At 46.7% G+C, this 20,135-nt stretch overlaps 1 protein-coding gene across 1 annotated transcript in view; it reads left to right on the plus strand.

The window, feature by feature from the left end:
* Positions 1–3,726: 3,726 nt before the first annotated feature.
* The window catches only part of TNFRSF10B (TNF receptor superfamily member 10b), a 37,372-nt gene continuing 20,963 nt past the window's right edge, over positions 3,727–20,135 (plus strand). Inside the window, exons 1-2 of the mRNA XM_063311297.1 lie at positions 3,727–3,950; positions 4,135–4,282. Of these exons, the coding sequence (XP_063167367.1) occupies positions 3,727–3,950; positions 4,135–4,282 (372 nt within the window). The remainder of the gene's footprint in view (positions 3,951–4,134; positions 4,283–20,135) is intronic.

Raw genomic sequence — 20,135 nt, forward strand, 5'->3', positions numbered from 1 at the left:
GCAGGGGTCCCCCGAGGCCTGAAAAACATTTCAAGGGTTCCTCCAGGGTCCGAAGGTTGAGAAAGACTAGCGTACAGCTCTCTTTCCAAACTTCCAAATCTGTTTGACGTGACACGGGGTGATAGATCAGCTGATCTTTCTGGCAAGTTTTTTTTTTTTTTTTTTAAATGAACCGCTGGTGTCTCTTTTAGCGAGTGGCGCTAAAACTGTTAGCTGTTGTATTTCGCCACACTGTTTTTGCAGCCTCATGCGCACAGGGTGTGGCACCCCTGTGGGAAGTCTTTCCAGTGCTATCAGAAGTACAGGAATTGTCTTAAGGAAATGCAAGTTCCTGTGCACAGGCCCAATACGACAGTGTTCTTTTTTTTTTCCCCCCATAAGTGAGAAAAATAAAAGATGCCAGTGCTTCCAAAGGAAGGTCTAAAAGGACAAGTGAAATAAATTAATATTAACTTCCATAAGCCATGAGCCCATGTGTGGATAGTTGGAAGTGGATCTGAACTCAGTGGGCTTACTCTGGGGATAGGTTTGCAAGAATGAGGGAAATGCCTAGAAAAAGAAAAGATAACCCCACCCTGGAATAAGTCCTGTTGATGCTGGGGCAAAGTAGCTCAGTTCGAAGTGTTTTCAGAGTTTGTTGTTCAGTTGCTTCCTACTCTTTGTGGTTAAGGCGGTGTTTTTCAACCTTGGAAAATTTAAGCTGCGTGGACTTCAACTCCCAGAATTAAAGTAACATGCAGTCCGAGTCACCAGCTCTTGTTGGCTTAAACCTGGGTAGAATGAAAGAAACTAAAACCATTCGGAAATCAGACATGTTTGTGAGAGCAATGGAAATTGAATTCAATGGGGAGGCTGTCTGGGAGAAGCATGAGCATCTGTGAGGGAGGTGGTCAGAAAAGTCAACAAGCCCCACCTGTTTTGACATGTTTGGGGGCACCCACAAAAAAGGGGCAGGGCTCACATTGCGGAGTTCCAGACATTAGTGTGACTTTTTCAATTCACCCCTCCCCTCCCAAGCATCGATTTCAGATATGGGATGCTTTGGCTTTTAACTTCCCTGTGTTGATCACAGAGCCTAAAATCAAAGCGTTGTTACACAATTCACATTATTTTAAGAGATGTTTGTAGAACTTCATGGGTAATGGTTACATTTCCCCAAGCAGGGATTGGGGTAAAGACAACAGCAGCTCATTCGCTTCCATATTTACATGGTTGGTTTCACCCTGACCTGTGTATTGCTTGTTCACACAACACACCAGCACAAAAACAAACCCATTGGGACTTGTGATACCTGAACCCTATAATAAGCTAGGCTAGAATATGGTTTGCTGGTTCAGTGAGTTGTGTGAACATAGGCAGTCCAATATTATATGTCAAAACCACTGCTTATGGGTCATAAAGTTTGCACCTGGAGAACTACCTAAATTTCTTTTTCTTCAGTCAATTCCAGAATTGAAGAGAACCTGGATAAAATGTTGTGCGGTCAGCACTGCTTAATTCTGTTTGACGGTGGTATTGACAGGGTAGTGTCATGAGTAAGGATGGCGAGCAGGGGGCTCCCATCCAGACTGTCAAGCGCATGCGTAGCACTGATGAATTGTTCAGCCATTCAAAGAGACACAGATCGGGACCGCCTTAACCCTTGGGGGTTATATGTCTGGGTTTTCCCACGCTTCTTCAGTTTGTTAGGATTCCTGTTAAGTACTAGCAATAAATATTAGAGACCAGTTCCTTGTCTCAGTGTGTTTCCTGGTTGTTAGGACAGGTAGCATGAATATTGACTGCATTTGCACAACGTGAAGAACTGCAAACTTGCTAACTGCATATTAACCAGCTGAATTGTATGAACTCAGCCTTTGTGGTTAATAGATGATTAGAGCGTCTTGAAAATCTGGGAAACTGGGTTACAGTAAGTTAATAAACCACGGCCTGGGTTCATACGATATGTGATGCTAAAATATGGCTAGATTGTTGTGCAAACCCAACCAGTTAACTGTTTCACAGTATTATAGCCCAACTCACCTCACAGGGTTGCTGTTGTGGGGAAAATAGGAGGAGGAAGGAGTATCAGGTATGTTCATCTTGAGTTATTTGTAAAAAATAATAAAGGCTGATAAAAAATAAATAAATATAAACCCTAAATTTAACCCTAGGGTTAATCAGTAAATCAGTAAAAAAAGTTATGTAAATCATGGGTCAGCATGCTGTGCTAACATTGCCATGTGGGTAAGAGTTTACTAGCATTAACTAGCTGTATTGACATGTTGCACTAATCCATAAACTTTTTTTTCCAGCTTTGACTTTGCATGTTGAGTCAACCAAGATACTACGGTATGAACATTACCCAAATATCACAAAATTGTGAGGTTTTGTTTTTTTTTAAATTTACCAAACTCTTGATCAGGTTTGATTTCATTTAAAAATTGGGTGGGAAAGCAAAGTTGGCAACGTGTCCCATGTAGAAATAGCAGACTTTGCCTCCATAAAATGCAGATGCAGAGTTAATTGGATTAAGCTCTAATTGATGAAATGCAAATCCTGGGTTGGTGGAACGAAGGAACAAATAATGACCAATTCCCTCTCTCTGAGAATGCAAAACACAGTATATTTACTGATGTCTATACTCAGCCCTTGAATGCATTTCACACCTTTTTTGTGAGATAGAGAACAAATGCAAGCAAAAAGAATATCAGAATTATGTCACCTTAACTTTTAAATTACCTCTTGAGCATTTGTATTTTCGAACTGCTGAGGAGAAGCCTATTCTTTCTTCTTGTCCCAGAAAGTCTTGAATCAACCTGAAAAATCTCCATATAACCAGAATTATTCTAGTACATACAGTAAATGTGCTGTAAATTCTCTCCTTTACACTGCAGTAAACAGGGTTTCCTGTAGGATCCGATCCAAAACATTTCTCTCCCCCACCCCCCGCAAAAAACTTTTTTTGCCGGCATTGCTCGACTGAATGTCCATTACAGCGAAGTCTAGAAAACTTGGCTTGCTCACCACTGTTCAATGCTTATGGTCCCATATTTTAGAAGACCGGCTTATCTGAGTAAACAACGACCCAGTTTAACCGCAGGATAGCGTGCCGGGGAGGTGCGGCGTGATGGTGTAACGGGCTTTCAATCCAGCTACCCAAGCTGGCTGAGCTCGCGCGGCTCCGAGAGCCGCAAATTAAGCAGCCACGCCTTAATCTGGTTTGTTGCCCAAACCCAGTTTCAGAAGTGACGCTCTTCGGCGAACGGGTCTGTCCTTCCAGCGGCCAGCAAAAGCGTTAGGACTTCAACTGCGGGACGGATCCGGAGAGCCGCGGGTTGGAGTCGAGAAGGCTGCGGTACCCCCAGAGGCAGCCGGGGGGAAGGGAGGTGCGCAACCCAGGGGCTTTAAGGGCGGGGGCGAACCGCGCAACCTGCGACCGCGGAGGCGCGGCCGGGCAGGAGGAGGAGGAGGAGGAGGAGGAGGAGGAGGAGGAGGAGGAGGAGGAGGGAGGTGACGTCACACCGCCCGGCAGGAGCTTAAACTGCTGCAAGTGAGTTAGTCGCTGTGTCTTAGCTCAGACCGAGCGCTTTCTCCACTCTCACTTGCAGCTGCGACCGCGGACCGGGAGCCTCGGGCGGCGCTACTTGGGCGCTCAGCGGCCACCTTCCGAGACGGATTTCTCCACCTCGGGGCAGGGACAGAATTGCCGCCGGGCGGCTGCGGGCCAGGTCCCTTCGCGTCGCCATGCGAGCCCAGCGCCTTCTAACGCTGTGCCTCGTTGCCTGCCTGCTGGTGAGTGCGAGGCTTTCTCCGGGCGCCGCTGCTCCGGCGCAAATGCTGCTCCCGAGCAGCGCCGGCGCCGCGGACTTGCCTACGGGAGATTATTCCCCCACCCGCGAAAGAGTTCGTTTCCGCCGCTTGACCCCGCGGGTCTCCCTGCCGCCGGGTGCCGGGGGGACCTCAGGCAAGTGCGGAGCGCGTCGCCGGATCCACGCGCGCCCCTTCCCTTCCCAGGACGGTCCCATCGTCCCGCGAAGCGGAGGTTGGCGATCCTAGACGAAGACGAGGTGGCGGCCCTCGCGATTAGAAAAGGGGTGTGTGTGCAATGATGACACTTGTGCGGAACGTCCGTACGGTGGTGCGTGTGTGAAGGGAGGTGGTGGTCGAGCTGATCGCCCTGCGTGGAAGACCCTCGCCTCGCTTCGCCTGCGAACAAGTCCGGGCAAGTGCCTTACTCTATAGAGGCCCGGCGCGCTTGCTGGAGACGCGTGCGCTTACGATGCTTGAAGTTTCTAATCGGGTAGCAGGTAATCGGGCCACGCTAAAGTTCCCGTCGCGCGTTGGTTGGATATGGTGGGAATTACCGGCTGCCCTGCGAAGGGTTGGCAAGTTGGGAAAGGTTGGTGTGAGGCTTGTAAAGCAAGCGGGTGTTCACACTTGTGCTTGAAATCGTCTGAGGCGCTGTAAAACCCCGGTTGGACTAAAGCGGAGGACCGCTTCTTTCTTGACACCTCTTCTGAACCCTGTCCTTAGTGAACAGCATTCTCACGAGGCTCGATATAGCAGGACAGGATTCCGATGGGCTTTTCGTATTCCTAGGATGACTGGTTTCCCGGGAAAGAAGCTGCCCTGGGTTGGCCAGGTGCCTAAACCGAGGCCGTATCGGGGCTGCTTGAAAAGTCGGAGGAAGGGGCTTCTCGAGGGAAGGGGGTGGCCTGTGAACTTCCCGCGGGCGTCCTTGAGTTGTACCCAGGCTTGCCTGAGCCTGGTGGTGTGGTGGTGGTTTAAGGTTAACTAAGGCAGGTCCCATAGGTGCAGTTCGGTCCTGCGTGAAGATGCCCGGCGTGGGAGGGCTGCCGCTTTCACTTGGTTCCAAACAGCCACCAAGTGAAAGGAGAGACACCCATCGGTTGGCGCCGTTTTTCTGGACACCCGAGTTGAGAAGAAAACTTGCCCCCCCCCACTGGAGAGACCCTTGTTAATATTTACAGTGCTGGGCTAGTTAGAGCCCACCTGAACAACCCCCACATTGTATTGGCGACAATACAAGTGTGGGGACCGACAGGAGGTTGCTGGCTTGGATTCTGGAAATTCCAAGATGGAAATCCCCTGATTATGGATCTTGCCTCTGAAACCTCTCTTAGTCCCAGGCATGGCTGCTAGAACCTCCCCCTTCTCTCCCCCCCCCCATTATGATGCAATCACTGGCAATATTGTACTGCATCCCCTTCATAGGTAGTTTCTAGCCTGACATCTAGTATTGTGTTAACAGTACATCTATTTTCTTCTTTACTTGCTTGCTGGGTTTTGATTTCAGGCTGCAATCCTCTGTGCACTCACCCAGAGAATTAGCCTCCACCTCTGAATTGCACCATAAATAAGTAGATTTGAGCCTTGTTCGCAGTGAAGTCCCATTAGAATCTGCGCTTCTGAGTTAATTGATACAAAATTATAAACTGCTACTTGTAATCTGTCCCCTGTGGAACCTTCACCTGCATTTTCCTCTTTTCCCTGCCTCATCTGTATGTATTTAAATCCTAAATGAATTAAGCCCCTCCATGTGTCTGATGTAACACGCTGCAGCTCAGGAAGGTGTATGCCTTATGTTAACATTTGCTAGTCTTAAAAGGTGCTACTAAAATTGGACTTTTTGATTTTAGATACCTTCAGAGTTTGCACTTGGGTTAATTGATAAACATTGCAATGATCTAGAAAGCAACGTGTCCCCCAATCATTTCTGGTAATATCAATGTTTATCTATTATTCTGGTAATCTTTATTGCTATATAAAATTTCAGTATCAGTCATTAGCTGCCCAGACTTGTAACAGACAAACTGATAATTATGAGGAACTAAGTCAGCGGGCCAACCTTTACATTTAAGCTACATTGAAAGGAAAAGTCGTCCACTTAACATTAACAAATATTAATCCTTCTGGTTGACAGTAAATGAAAGAAATCACTTGCTTTGCTTCAGTCACCAGCAATGCATTCAGTAAGTAAAGCAGTGTGATTAAATTGGTACTGAATCAAATTATTGGTAGTGGATTGCAGATTATTATTTGTGTATCAGCTTTTTGGACGACTAATTTCTGAATAGTTTAGAACATGAACTTTATCCTTTGTTTGGTTTTGGCTTACGAGGTTCATATAATAAAGCATGATTAAACCAACCCTGGCTTCATGAAGTATGTGAATGCCCAGGAAAACTGTAGAAATGTATACTGTTCTCTTGTTTTTGTGACATACTTACCTGTGTTTCGTAGAAATAACCCAGTTATTTAGATTTGTACATTGGGATGAAGCTGCTTGGTTTTAACTGCCCTATTTAAGGGTGTCTGTGTGTTCAGTCAATCATATTCTGATCCCACACCTGGATTCAGAAAGCATGCTCAGGTTAAAATATAGTTAGACTGTTGTGGGTTGTGTTGTGAGTGCTGTGTGAATTCAGCATACTCAAAATTGTTTAGGAGATTGTTTGTAGGCAGTTTCTGACATGGGGTGCTGAACTGCATTCATTTGGTAATGAAGTGGAGAATTGTTTATATTGGTTACTGTATCTCTACAATACAATTGGGAGAGGAAGTGGATGCAAATCTAATAGACTAATTTCTATTGGTATTGTATTGCCACCGAAAGTAGTAGGCAAGACTCCTGCCTGGTCAAAATCAGGATGGCCCAGGGCCATATAGGTGTTGCTGATTGATCCCATTTAAAGTGATCAGCTAAAAAAGCCCCAGCCTTGCTCTCTGCTGCCAAACTTTGTGTTAAAATTTAACAAGGCAGCAGCGTGATTTGATATTTTGCATAGAGACAATAAAAGTCTGCCTTCCAGGAAGCAACTCTGATTCTATCACATGCCTGGCTGATTCTATCACATGCCTGGAGGTGAAGGGCTCCTTGCCTAGATAGATAACGCTTTAACTTATTTTTTTTTCTTTGAGCCACTTAGGTAATTTCTGCTTGAGGCTGGTCAGTAAAGAGTATAAGAAAATTCATTTTTTTTCACACTTATCTGGCAAACATAAAGTCTCCCTTGAGTTTAAAATCAAAGTGTCTGGTAGTGCCTTTTCAGATTAACACATTTTATTAAAAGGTGCAAGCTGTTATGAACTGTGGTTCATTTTGTCTGATACGTAGAGTGGTGAAACTGATATAAGAGCTAAAGAGTAATGAGGTAAGCAGGGAATAAAGGAAGGTTATGCACATGCAGGTTACATGGGAGACTGTCATGAGCACTGATGGCGAGCTGGAAGGGGCCTCTATCCAGGGGGGGAAACGCATGCGTAGTACTGAGGAATTAAGCAGCCATTCAAAGAGACACAGATCAGACCCGCCTTAACTTTTGGGGTTTATCTGTCTGGGTTTTTCCCACGCTTCTTCAGTTTGTTAGGATTCTGTTTTATGTAGCAGTAATAAACACTAGAGACCTACTCCTCGTCTCAGCGTGATTTCTGACTGTTAGAACAGAGACAGCTTACAGATACCTCATCAATGAGCAATTATACTTGGCTCCTAGTGACTACACAGCCACATCCATTTGTTTTCTTGGGAACAGTAAACAAGTAATTCACTGCTGTTTTCTTCCAGGATGTTTTTCAGCTTTCCGATTTCATTCACAGACCTGTGGTTTCTTGGTGGTCTCCCATCCAATACAAATCCAGGCTGATTTGATCCTGCTTAGCTTTTTGTAAGATCAGCCAGGATTAGCATAATCTGCTGAGAGTTATGAATGTGTCAGACTGTCTTCATCAACTCTAGAGTTCTTATTCTAAACTTGAACTACTTATAGCTGAATAGACCTTGAATGTCTTGGTGGGTAATGTTTGTTATACACATCTGTCCTTACCTCTGCAGGTGCAAGGTTCTGCTTTCAGTGGAGGGTGGGAGAACAGTCCAAAACAAGCCATTGGCTGTTTTCTTTGCTCGTTTTAGTCACTTTCCCCCATTTAAATGAGACTTTAAGAGACTTGTAGACTACCCAGAGAACTGGCTTTACTGGGTGAAGTAAAACTGCAGTAAACCTATACCTTCAATCTTCCTGAAAACGAAGGGAATTAATCAGTTCCTTCCCCAAAGAGTTCCTAGTTTGCACATACAAGAGCCAGTTTGGTCTACTGGTTAAGGCACCCAGCTAGAAACCAGGAGACTGAGAGTTCTAGTCCTGCCTTAGGCCTGAAAACCGGCTGGGTGACCTTGGGCCAGTCCCTCTCTCTCAGCCCAACTCACCTCACAGGGTTGCTGTTGTGAGGAAAATAGGAGGAGAAAGCAGTATTAGGTATGTTCGCTGCCTTGAGTTATTTGTAAAAATAATAACGGCGGGATAGAAAATAAATAAAATAAAAAATAAATATATGGTAGTTTCCAATTGCCAAATTATCTAGCAAACATAGTCCATTCATGATGAATGGTGAAATAGGCAAAGCAATATTTCTTTCCACACCAGACCTTATTTTCCCCTTGAGTCCTGCGAGAACCATGGTTTCTGACTTAACCCTTTTGGCTGGCTTTAAAGTTTGAGGCTTCATTTTGGTGCCACTAGGCTTCTGCACGGCTTTACATTTACAGCCATGGTTTAGGGTTGCTAGGTTCACATGCCACAATAAGCCATAATGTGGTTTGTTGGGCTTTTAGCTTATGTGAATTCAACCATTGTGGGTTGTGAATTATAGTCCATGATTTAGCATATTTGATAAACCCAAATGCTTGTTTATTTAGTAAATCATGATTAAGAAGCCATGGCTTGGCCCAGTGTGTAAAACAGGTCTGTATTGGGCTTATCACTCTAATATTATGGGAAATGAATCCTTTGTGATTGTTTGTCTATGCTGCACTAACATATAGCTACTACTCCTGGTTGTTTAGTGCAGGTAAAACACTCCTTAAATATAGAAGAGTCCTTAAGTCTACTTAGTAGAGGAAATGATAGAATGAGGCTTATGGTATCATTATGTGGATTCAGAGTTGGTTGAACAATCATACCCCAAAAATGTACATCAGTGGCTCCTCATCAAGATGAAAACATCAAGGAGCATTACTATAGGGCTCTGTTCTAGACCATGTGCTCTTCAACATATTTGCAAATGATTTGGAGGAGGGGTTGGAAAGTAGGCAGACAACACAAAGATGGATATAGCAAATACCTGATCGTGTCAAGATTGAGGAGAATTTTGACAGGTTGAAACAATGGGCAGCAATGTGAATTTCAGCATGGACAAATGCCAAGTCCTGTGTTTGGGTAGGAACAGATATCAAAGGCATGAGTATAAATGGGGAGGGGGCAAGAATACTGGGTGGTAGTATGTGCAAAAAGCATCAGCAATGTGATGCAACTGCAAAAAAAAAAATGCAGTTCTAGGCTGCAACCACAGAAGTATAGTGTCAGGATCAACAGAAGTCATCCTTTTTCTCTATGTTGGTCAGGCCATCTCTACAGTATTGTGTCCAGTGCTAGCCATTGCAGGAAGGGCATTAACAAACTGGAACGTGTCCAGAGGAGAGCAATCCAAGGAGATTAGCAACTTGGAAGGAAAACTTATGAGAAAAAGTCTGAGGTATGGGCTTTGTTTAGCCTAGAGAAGAGAGGACTTTAGCTGCCTTCAAGTACCTGAAGGCCTGTCATACAGAAGACAGAGCAAAATTGTTCAAGTTGCTCCAGAAAGACAGAAAACATCAAAATTACAAGAGAGCAGGCTGCTTTTGACCAGTCCCGGCGCTGGACATCAAGCTAACAGGCTGTCCTGTATAAATGTGGAGATTCCTTGTTGTAGAGCTTATCCTTTGCAAAGTTTCGTAATCTCCCAATAAATGTTGGGAAAGGGACGGTTCTTTTTACTGCTGACCTGTTTGCAACGAAACACTCCCTGCTTGCTTGACAATCGTTTTCATGATGGTTCAGATTGTTTTTATTTGTCAAAGGGTTAAGGCCTGTCTTCTTCCACAGTTGTTGTCTATCTCTGTGTGGCGCGCGTACCTACACAGGTTGGGAAATACGTTGTAGCAAGATTGGGATAGCGATAGGTTTTTCTCACTTTCACTGGGGCAAGAGTATTTCCTTTTTGTGGTGTTTTTTTCCTGTGGGGTTTTCTGCAGCTGCGTTTGATCTCTTGGGCTATTTAAAGAAATGGCCACGGTGACATCCTTCAGCAGCTCTTATGTGGTATGTTGTGTGAATCATGGTTTTTGTCCTGAATTTTTTGCTAGCTTCATTAGATGACCGTTTTCTTAACGCTTATCTCCTTTTCCCACACCGTACTGTAAGTGTGTTGGTGTTAACTGGGGAAGACCCCCTGCCTTCGATATCCTAGCATAGCTACCTCTCAAACTGGTTTTCTCCTTCTGCTGGAGTTACAACACCCAGAATTCCTAGCCAGCATGGCTAACATAAACATTGGCTGGTAAAGCCCATCATATCTATACTGCCAGATTACGATTCCTTGAATGCTCAACTTTTAAAAACTTAAAAATGGTTTTTTAAAAATGTGTTCCGTTATAAGAAATACTGTTCCGCTCGATTGCATAAATAAACCCATTCTCACCTTCCATTCTTCTGGCTCATAAGTCATTGATGTTCTACCACGTCGTTACAGTATAACGGTTTATCATACAGTGCACCTTTTAAAAATATTCCAGTGGTTTTATGCAATCAGTAAAGTGGGCTCTGCTTCAAAAATGCTTAGGCCCTAAGAAGGTGAATTACTCCTTAAGATCTAGTGAGATTCTTGGATGTGGTCTACATGGCATACTAAGTCACAGTAAAACCAGGTTTGTTGACTAAGCCACAGTTCTGGGTTCGCATAGCATGCTGAATCGTACTGTAGGTTCGTGGATGAGTGAAAGCCCTGTCCAGTGCTCATAAAAGTAAAGCAGACTTATTTACCTATTATCCGTTCACTTTTGAGTAATTTCTCCCACGTACAAGTAAAGTTTGTTCCCGGGCAGTTAGCAACAACCTTAATGTGTTTCTTATTGAGATAAAGATTGGCCTGTCCTTTATCTTTTTTTCGTCTTTCTGTGCAAGAGGGATGAAGAAGGGGGAGCTGACTTCTGCATAACAAGCAAATGGTCCTGAAGGCCAACGATAGAGGGTGATGTCATAGGCCTTTCTCCAGGAGGCGGGGTGGGAGCAGGGTTGCATCAGCAAGGTTGTGCAATTCAGCTGTTTTCTATTTTTAACATGTGCTCTGAGAAGTGGGGGGAAGGGGTAAAGGTGGAATGACATCATTGTATTTTCACTTATGCTGCTCTGAAAAAGGTCCTCCTGCTGAGCACAAGGCTTGTGGCTTCTGAGACATCCTTAAGCTTAGATTATCTCCTAACACAGGCAGTTGACTCAAGGTCTCTTGGTGTCCTGCGACTCTCTAGTCACAGTGTGCTTGTGTGTTCTGGGGATGTCTGTAGTGCTTGAGCTGGGTTGCTTTCCCCTGTGATGGAGGCAGGACCTCCATAGACCCCATATCTGCAGTACTTCTCCATCTTCTAGGGCAGTGTTTCTCAGCCGTGGCAACTTGAAGACGTGTCGACTTCAGCAATCTGGTTAGACAGCTACACTATCTGTCAGAAAAAATGTAAGTCTAGGGACTGAGAACAGATATTCCATGGTTCCGTGCTATTTCTGTCTACCTGTTCGTTTTTTTTAAAGGCTTGCTTTGATGCAGGTCTGAATTTTCCAGCTTGAAAATCCAGTGGTTTCTCAAAATAGAAAAGCTGAAGTTTCAGATCAAAGGTTTACCTTGGAACATAAAAATGGTCACGTGTCTGAACCTGCTTGCAGAGGAAGCCAGCTCTCTTTTTTAATATGATTCTGGTTTGCTTGGTAAACATCTAAGACTGTTGAAACAAGAGGTTTAAGGACCCTTGGCCAAGAGTTTTATGTTGTGGCCCTTGTTGCTGATCTTTTCTTCCATTTAATTGCTGGATTGATGCTTCGTGGTTTTGTAAGAGAGCTGCTCCAGGCCAGCACTGCCATTCAGAGTGAGAGAATGGTATTAGCTTGAGCTGTCTTTCCATCTTCACCGCACCGAATGTTCAGGCAGTGCCAGACGCTTGCCAGTTCCAGCCAGTTGGCTATTGGCTGCCTTTTCCTCTCCCCACCTTTCTTTGCACTTGTAGACAGTGGTGCGGTGGCAAGGCAGGGTGGATGTTTGACAAGGCCTCTTGCTTCCTTTTCCATCCCAGCTTGTGCCTCCATGACTCATGCAGAAAATATCTCCCAAGAGAACAAAAGAATGGGGGCGGATCAACACAGAAGTGCCGCTGAATTGGAATGGCACCAATAATCAGTGGGGTGGGAGTAGGACAGAAAGGGAGAAAGAATGGTGCCAGTAGAGCACTCTTGGGTCTAAAAGAAGAACAGTTGCCCTGTGGGACAGCTGTTGGGGGTCTTTCAGGTCCCAAGGAGGAGGGATAGAATCACACCTGCCTTTCCCACCTGAAGGAAGACTGTAATCTAAGACTGTAAGTCTTCAGTGCATCCCTAAGAACCCAAAACCCAAAGTCTGTGGCATGCTCTTTGCTTTGGACTAGAGCTGGGTGGTGCCAGTTCAAACCTAGATTACGTAGCTCAACAGGTGACTTTGAGGCAACCATTTTTTATCAGCCCAGCTGACTTTGCAGGGCTGTTGTGAGGAGAATGAGAATGAGGGTTGCCCTCCAGTAAGCTGTCCCAGAGAAGAGGCAAGAAATAAATATGAAAAACAAAAAAATAATTCCAGAAGGTGAGACTCCCGCTCAGTGTTTTTCCATCTGGGCCCTTTTAGAAGAATTGGGACTGCAGTTTCTAGCCACCATATGAAAGTCCCTCCAAGATTTGTTTTTGTTTTTTGTTTTTAAATTGCTTTGTGAGTGATTCCACAGTCCACAAGAGTGTTGGATCAGATCAAACAATGGATTTTAAAGAGTCTTGGTAGCTTAAAACTTGGCCAGTTCTGTTCCTTATTCTCCCTCTGCTTGCTTTCAGGTGGCAGGGGTGGCTGTGCCCATTCTTATCCTCATGACAGTCCTCTGATCAAAGATCAACCACAGTGCTGTAACTACCCATAATCTGTGGTTATTGGTTATGCTGGCTGTAATTATGGGAGTCTACAGCATTGTGAGTTGCCTGAAAATACAGAGATGTCTACCATTTAAAGGGTGGAGGGTATATTTCACATTGCCAGCCAGTGCTGTGTGCCCATTGGTAGGTAGCCAATGTTTAGAAGTCCCCAGGTGCTTCTGGTGGCCTACACTGCTGAAAGCTCTTTTTCTGGTGCAGGGCCAGTCCTTTATGAGCAGGTTGTTTACAGAAAACAGGAAGCCATGGCCATTCGTAATAACATCTCAGTAATATGTCTATGAGAGCTAGTTTGTGTAGCAGTTAAGGCATCAGGCTGGAAACCAGGAGACTCTGAGTTCTAGTCCCATTTTAGGCACAAAGTCAGCTGGGTGACCTTGGGCCAGACCCTCCCTCTTTCAGCTGTAGCTAGGAGGCAATTGCAAATCTCTTCTGAAAAAAACCTTGCCAAGAAAACTGCAGGGACTTTTCCAGGCAGTTTCCAAGAATTGGACACGACCGAACAGATTAAAAAAAAAAATCTCAATAGATTGTAGATTTCCTATCCAGTTAGCCTCAGTTTTGCAGTGCTTGCTGTTGGGAACTTCTGGAGGAAGCCCAAATATCCCCTTGCATGCTGAGAATTATGAAGGTATTATTGCCAATTAGAGTGGTGTAAGGAGTGCTTGATTTAACTAATGATTTAACACATAATTGGTGCAGACTCAGGAATTCCTTTGTATATCATGGCCATTTGGTCCTGTTGTTAAAACCTCTGTTTCCCTGTGTGAGTTAGAGAAGGAGAATTCAGTCCTCCCAATCCCAACCTTAGCTTCCATCTTCCAAACAGTAATGAAGCTAAAAGGAGACTACCGAAGAACAAGAGAAATAGGAACTTGCTTAAGGAATTACTAGCTTGCAGAGGTATCATATGAGGTTGGCCAAAGTATCCCACCTCCCTGAACTCTTCAGAAAGAGTGCAGAGAACACTGAGTGGAGAGTATCTGTTGGAAAAGAAAACAGGCAGCTGAGGACAGATGTGGGGTGACAATTGTGGGGATGCTGAACAGGGCCTTGTCCACTGGGGTACCCTGCATTTGAAATGCTCTTCCCCTGAAGGCCAGGCAGATGCCAACACTGATTATTGTGGGGTGCCAGGGAGAACCAGTATTTTACCCATCCATGTGAGACCCTACAGCAGTGTTTCTCAACCTTGGCCACTTGAAGGTGTGTGGACTTCAACTCCCAGAATTCCCCAGCCAGCTGGCTGGGGAATTCTGGGAGTTGAAGTCCACACACCTTCAAGTGGCCAAGGTTGAGAAACTTTGCCCTACACTCACACCCACATTCTTCATATTGTGTGTTGTGAACATCTGTACCTCTCTAATATTCTACTATGATCATTGCTGTTCTTAAAGTAGTCTCTATTTCTATATTTCATTTTATTCTTTTTAATTTTACACCCTGGGATAATGGGCAAATTAGAAAGCAGTGGTAACAAACGTTATCACGCTCATTGACCAATTCAAAAGCAAAAAAGAAATCCAATTCTGAGCAAATAAAAACCATCATAATAATTATAAAACTGGTGTGACCAATGTATGGCTGATTTTACAAATAGCAAATTGACATTTAGCCACATTCAGAGAAATCAAATCACATTGATATAACTGTAAACTGCTGCCTGGGAATCTGACTAGATGTCATGTGCGCCGTTTCAATGTATTTGATGCATCGTAACGTTTCGCATGTCATTAATTGGATGCGTGTTTCATTTGTCTGGGGAGGATGGGAACGATTATATTTTGGCTTTGCTTTGGAATGTGTTTCTGTTATCTACTGCGCTCAAGGTTACTTTCCCAGGCTAGCAACTCTGACGATTGCTAGCACCTGTGCCGGGCGGGGCTGTTACGAGGGAGGCGGGATACGTTTGAAGCAAGGGTTTAAGTTTGTATTTGGCGCGCTTTTGCTCATTCTCAGCTTTCTCTGTATTTGTCTGTGGTCCCTTAATAAATCAGATTTCATTTAGCAGCCTCTTGTGAGTCTGAGTATTTGGGGCTAGGGCAATCATTACATAAAGCTGAGAATCTCAGTTCCTAACTCCGCTGGCCCCTGTCCAGGGAAGACACGCGTCTAACCTGTGAGGGAGAGAGCCCGCGATGACCGAACCCGACATCTTGATGATGGAGGAAGGGGAACCGGACTCGACCGTGAGGCAGTCCGGCCGCCCGTACCCAGGTGGAGAGCTGTCCGCCATCAGAGAGGAGGCGAGCTCCGAGTCGGAGAGCGAAGCCGGGGGGCTGGAAACGGCCCCGGAGACCACCCTCAACTATCCGGGTGAGCTGATCACCTGGGATGAGACCCGAGGAGATGCCACAGCAGAGGGGGGCCCATCCTGGAAGCAGAGATACCCATTATCCCCCAACGTGGTGCAGGTGCAGCCAACGGAGGGCTCACCCACTCCGGATCGGATCCGAGTGCTGGAGTCCAAAATGGATTCGTTGGAGGCTATACTGAAACAGCTGAGCTTGGATGTGACCTCGTTGCGAGAGGTCCGGGAAGAATCTAGCCAGAGGCATTCAACCCCTTCTTCCCAGGGGCTGACCCCGGAACGGCGACGGGTGGTGCGGAGGCGTGAAGGGGACCAGTCGGTCCAGATGGAAATCGCAGCATCGCCCGGGCGATCGCCCCGGGGCCCCGTGCCGCCCCGCGTCAGGGAAGCACCAGCCGCAGCAGCACCGGTGGTGGGGCGCAGCCCGGCGGGAGGCGGCATGCGAGACTTCCCTGTCAAGTTTGATGGGGACCCGACCAAACTCTCGTTCTTCCTGACGAATGCGAAAGCCTATATGGAAGAATGGGGGGCGTTTTTCCAATCGGAAAAGGCAAGAATCATCACCATTGCCACCAAACTGAAGGGGAGGGCGGCAGACTGGTATGTCCAGATGTGCCAGTCGGAAGCGCCTGAACTGGAAAGTCTCGAGGAGTTCCTCTGGGCGTTGAAGCAACACTTCGAGGACCCCTTAGCCAAGGAGAGAGCAAAGCGAGCCCTGAAGGAACTCAAGCAGGGGTTCAGATCAGTGGCCGATTATGCGTTGGAGTTTAAAGCGCTCGCTGGGAAGGTCGATGACTGGTCCCAAGCAACTATAATCGAGCTCTTCAAGGATGGCTTGAATACAGAGGTGCTGCGCTGGTCCCTGGGGAGGGACGACCCATACACGTTGTATGAGTGGATCCTGCTCGCAGGGAGGGCTGAACATGCCCAGGAGATCTTTGCCCAGCGAAAGAACGCCAAAGCGGGACGGGAGGTGAAGCCCAGCCGCCCATCGACCACCGGGGGGAAACCGGGACAACGACCCTGGGACGAGGAGCGAGAGAAGCGGTACGCCAAAGGCTTGTGTCTGAGATGCGGTAAGGAGGGGCATAGAGTGGCAGCATGCCCGAAGGCAAAGGTAGAGGAACGGCCCGGAAAACCGCCAGCAAAGTCCCCTGCATTGCCGAGGAAACAGAAAGCTGCGGTGGCTGAAACCGAGGGAGACGATGTGATGTTCTTCGAAGTTGAGGGGGAGACCGAAATCCCGCAGCCGGCGGGAAACGCCAGCCACCTGCTCTAAAGGGCGCCGCTGGGCAGGTGGTAGAGGACGGGCGCGAGCCTCCATCGGTGAGTGGCACTTACCGCATACTCATGGTGAAATTGAAATTGGGCTCCCAATCCAAGACTGTGGAAGTATGGGCCATGATTGATTCGGGGTGTTCCCGGTGTCTTATGCACCCCGACGTGGTGGCAGCTTTGGAGCTCCCCACGTTCCCTTTACAGCGACCCATCGCTTTTACTCAATTGGATGGGTCCGTGGCAGGGGGCAAACCGGTCACCCATTTTACAGGGCGTGTAGCCTTGCAACTGGGCAGTCACCAGGAAGGGTTATCTTTTGTAGTGGCTCCTGTTGGGGGACCATTGGTGGTGTTGGGGGTACCCTGGTTGGTGCAGCAAAATCCCCAAATAAACTGGGTCTACCGAACTATCACGTTTAGGGATGGATTTTATCAAGCGGCAGAGGGGAAGGGTGCCCCAGAGGAGATGGTGGGGGTTGCGGCAGCTGCGACTCCGCCTTACCCGGCCTCTCCTCTGGAAGGCTTGCCGGCTGAGTACAGGATGTTTGCTGATGTATTTGGTGAAAAGGAAGCTGACCAGTTGCCTCCCCATCGAAAAACGGACTGTGCCATAGAACTGTTGCCCAACACTCAATTGCCTAAACCAAAAATTTATTCCATGACGCAAAAGGAACTGACTCTGTTGAGGGAATTTGTGGACAAAAATTTGGAGCGCGGATTTATTGAGCCGGCGAATTCACCCGTGGGGGCGCCGGTTCTTTTTCGCCCAAAAAAGGACGGCACATTGAGACTTTGTACGGATTTCCGCGGATTAAATGCCGTCTCAATTTCCAACAAATATCCCTTGCCATTGATAAAGGACATGTTGTCACATCTGGCCAAGGGCAAGATCTTCTCTAAACTGGATTTAAGAGAAGCCTACTATCGTGTACGAATCAAGGAGGGTGATGAGTGGAAAACTGCATTCAATTGCCCGTTGGGAGCCTTCCAGTATAAGGTGTTGCCGTTTGGGTTGGCTGGGGCCCCTGGGGTATTTATGCAATTAATCAATGAAGTGTTGCATGAACATCTGTTTAAAGGTGTATTGGTGTATTTGGATGATGTATTGATTTATACGGAAACCATGAAAGAGCATGTAGCTCTGGTAAAGAAAGTATTGTGTAAACTCAGATCTGCTGAATTGTATGCAAAGCTATCAAAATGTGCCTTTCATCAGACCCAAATTGACTACTTGGGGTATAGGATTTCTGATAAAGGTATAGAAATGGACCCTGCCAAGGTGCAGGCTATCATGGACTGGGAGAGTCCCCGCACCCGCAGGCAACTTCAAAGTTTCTTGGGGTTCAGCAACTACTACAGATTGTTCATCAGGGGGTTCGCTGAGATTGCCTTGCCCCTAACGGAGCTACTTCGAACAAAAGGGGTGGGAGATACTAGGAGAGTCAAAAATCCCGGAGCGCTGTTGAGATGGACGCCTGCTTGTCAAACGGCGTTTGAGCGGCTGAAAGCAGCGTTCGTCAAAGAGCCCATTTTACAACATCCTGATCCCTCCAAGCCTTTCGTGGTACAGGCAGATGCCTCCGATTATTCTATTGGGGCATTATTGATGCAAAAAGATGAGGCAGGATGCCTCAAACCCTGTGCCTATCTATCCCGCAAATTCTCCGAGACTGAGAGACGTTGGCATGTTTGGGAAAAGGAGGCATTTGCAGTGAAAGCTGCATTAGAAGCTTGGCGGCATCTATTGGAAGGGGCAAATCATCCCTTTGAGGTATGGACTGATCATAAAAACTTGGAGGCTCTTAGTACCCCTCGAAAACTGAGCCCTAAACAGGTTCGTTGGGCTCAATTTTTCAATCGCTTCAACTTTCAGTTCAAATTTATTCCAGGGAAAAAGAACTTCTTGGCTGATGCCTTGTCCAGGCAACCTCAGGACTCTGGGGCGGCGCCAGATGTGGTGAGCACCCTCTGGACGGCGCCCCAATTGGGCATGCAGGCTGTGACGCGAAGCCAAACGCGCGTGCAGCAACCGCCTACCACAAGCGCTGCTCAGCCAAGCACTTTGTCAATTCCCTCCCAATTGCAACAAAAGTTTCTAAAAGAGCTGAAAACTGATACGTGGTTGCTTGCGAATAAAGATACTGTTACTTTTGACAGAGGCTTCGCTTGGAAATCCGACCGCCTCTACGTTCCTGAAACCCTCAGGAAAGATGTTTTAACACGTTCCCACGATGACAAACTCGCAGGTCACTTTGGGTTTGTGAAAACCCTGCACCTCGTTCGGAGGCAATTCTGGTGGCCCACATTACGCAAAGATGTCAAAGACTACATTGCTTCCTGCACTGTCTGTGCAATGTCCAAGCGCAAGGTGGGCAAGCCCCAAGGACTGCTGCAGCCGGTAGCAACCCCCTCTTCCCCTTGGGAAGAAATTTCCATGGACTTTATTGTAGAGCTCCCACCCAGCCAACGCAAAACGGTCATTTGGGTGGTCAAAGACTATTTTTCCAAACAGGCTCACTTTATTCCTTGCGTGTCCATTCCGTCAGCACGTCAATTGGCCCGCCTGTTCCTTGTACACGTGTACAGGCTACACGGATGTCCCTCCCGCTTGATTTCGGACAGGGGTACACAATTTACCTCACAGTTTTGGCGGGCTTTTCTCAAGCTGTTAGGCACGAAGCAAGCCCTGTCCACGGCTTGGCATCCTCAGACGGACGGGGCCACTGAGGCTGTTAACTCTACTCTGGAGCAGTACCTTCGCGCTTTTGTGAATTATCAGCAGGACAATTGGGTAGACCTCCTACCATTTGCTGAAGTGGCTTACAACAATGCAGTGCATCAAAGCACTGGACAAACCCCGTTTCGGGTGGCTCTGGGTAAAGACTTTGTACCTATCACTGATCTCCCACAACCTCCTGCCGGTGCAGTCACTACAGATGATTGGTCAACACAACTGGCTGACTCTTGGCCAATGATTCAACAGGCATTGGCTGATGCACAAGCAGATTATAAACTGTATGCTGATCGGAAGCGTGCCCCACACCCTGCATTCCAAGTTGGGGACTCGGTCTACCTTTCTACCAAGTTTATCAAATCTGCACAACCTTCAAAGAAACTGGCACCTAAATTTGTGGGTCCTTTCCCAATCGTTGCTCAGATTAACCCTGTGACTTTTAAACTTGACTTGCCTCATAACCTTAAACGCTTACACCCTGTTTTTCATTGCAGCTTACTCAAACCGACTATTCCTTCTGATCGCTGGCATCGCCAACCTCCACCCCCCACCCCCATCATGATTGATGGTCAGCAACACTTCGAAGTTAAAGAAATCCTCGACTCTAGACGCCTTCGCAATACTTTGCAATATTTAGTTCGTTGGAAGCATTTCCCTCATCCTGAATGGGTCGCTGCACCAGATGTAGCTTCCCCGGTTCTGGTGGCCCGTTTCCATTCCGCTTATCCCTCGAAACCAGGTCCCTAAGGTTATTTTAGGAGGGCGGTATGTCATGTGCGCCG

Source organism: Candoia aspera, chromosome 9 (genome assembly GCF_035149785.1).
Source record: "Candoia aspera isolate rCanAsp1 chromosome 9, rCanAsp1.hap2, whole genome shotgun sequence".
In the NCBI taxonomy this organism is placed as follows: domain Eukaryota; kingdom Metazoa; phylum Chordata; class Lepidosauria; order Squamata; family Boidae; genus Candoia; species Candoia aspera.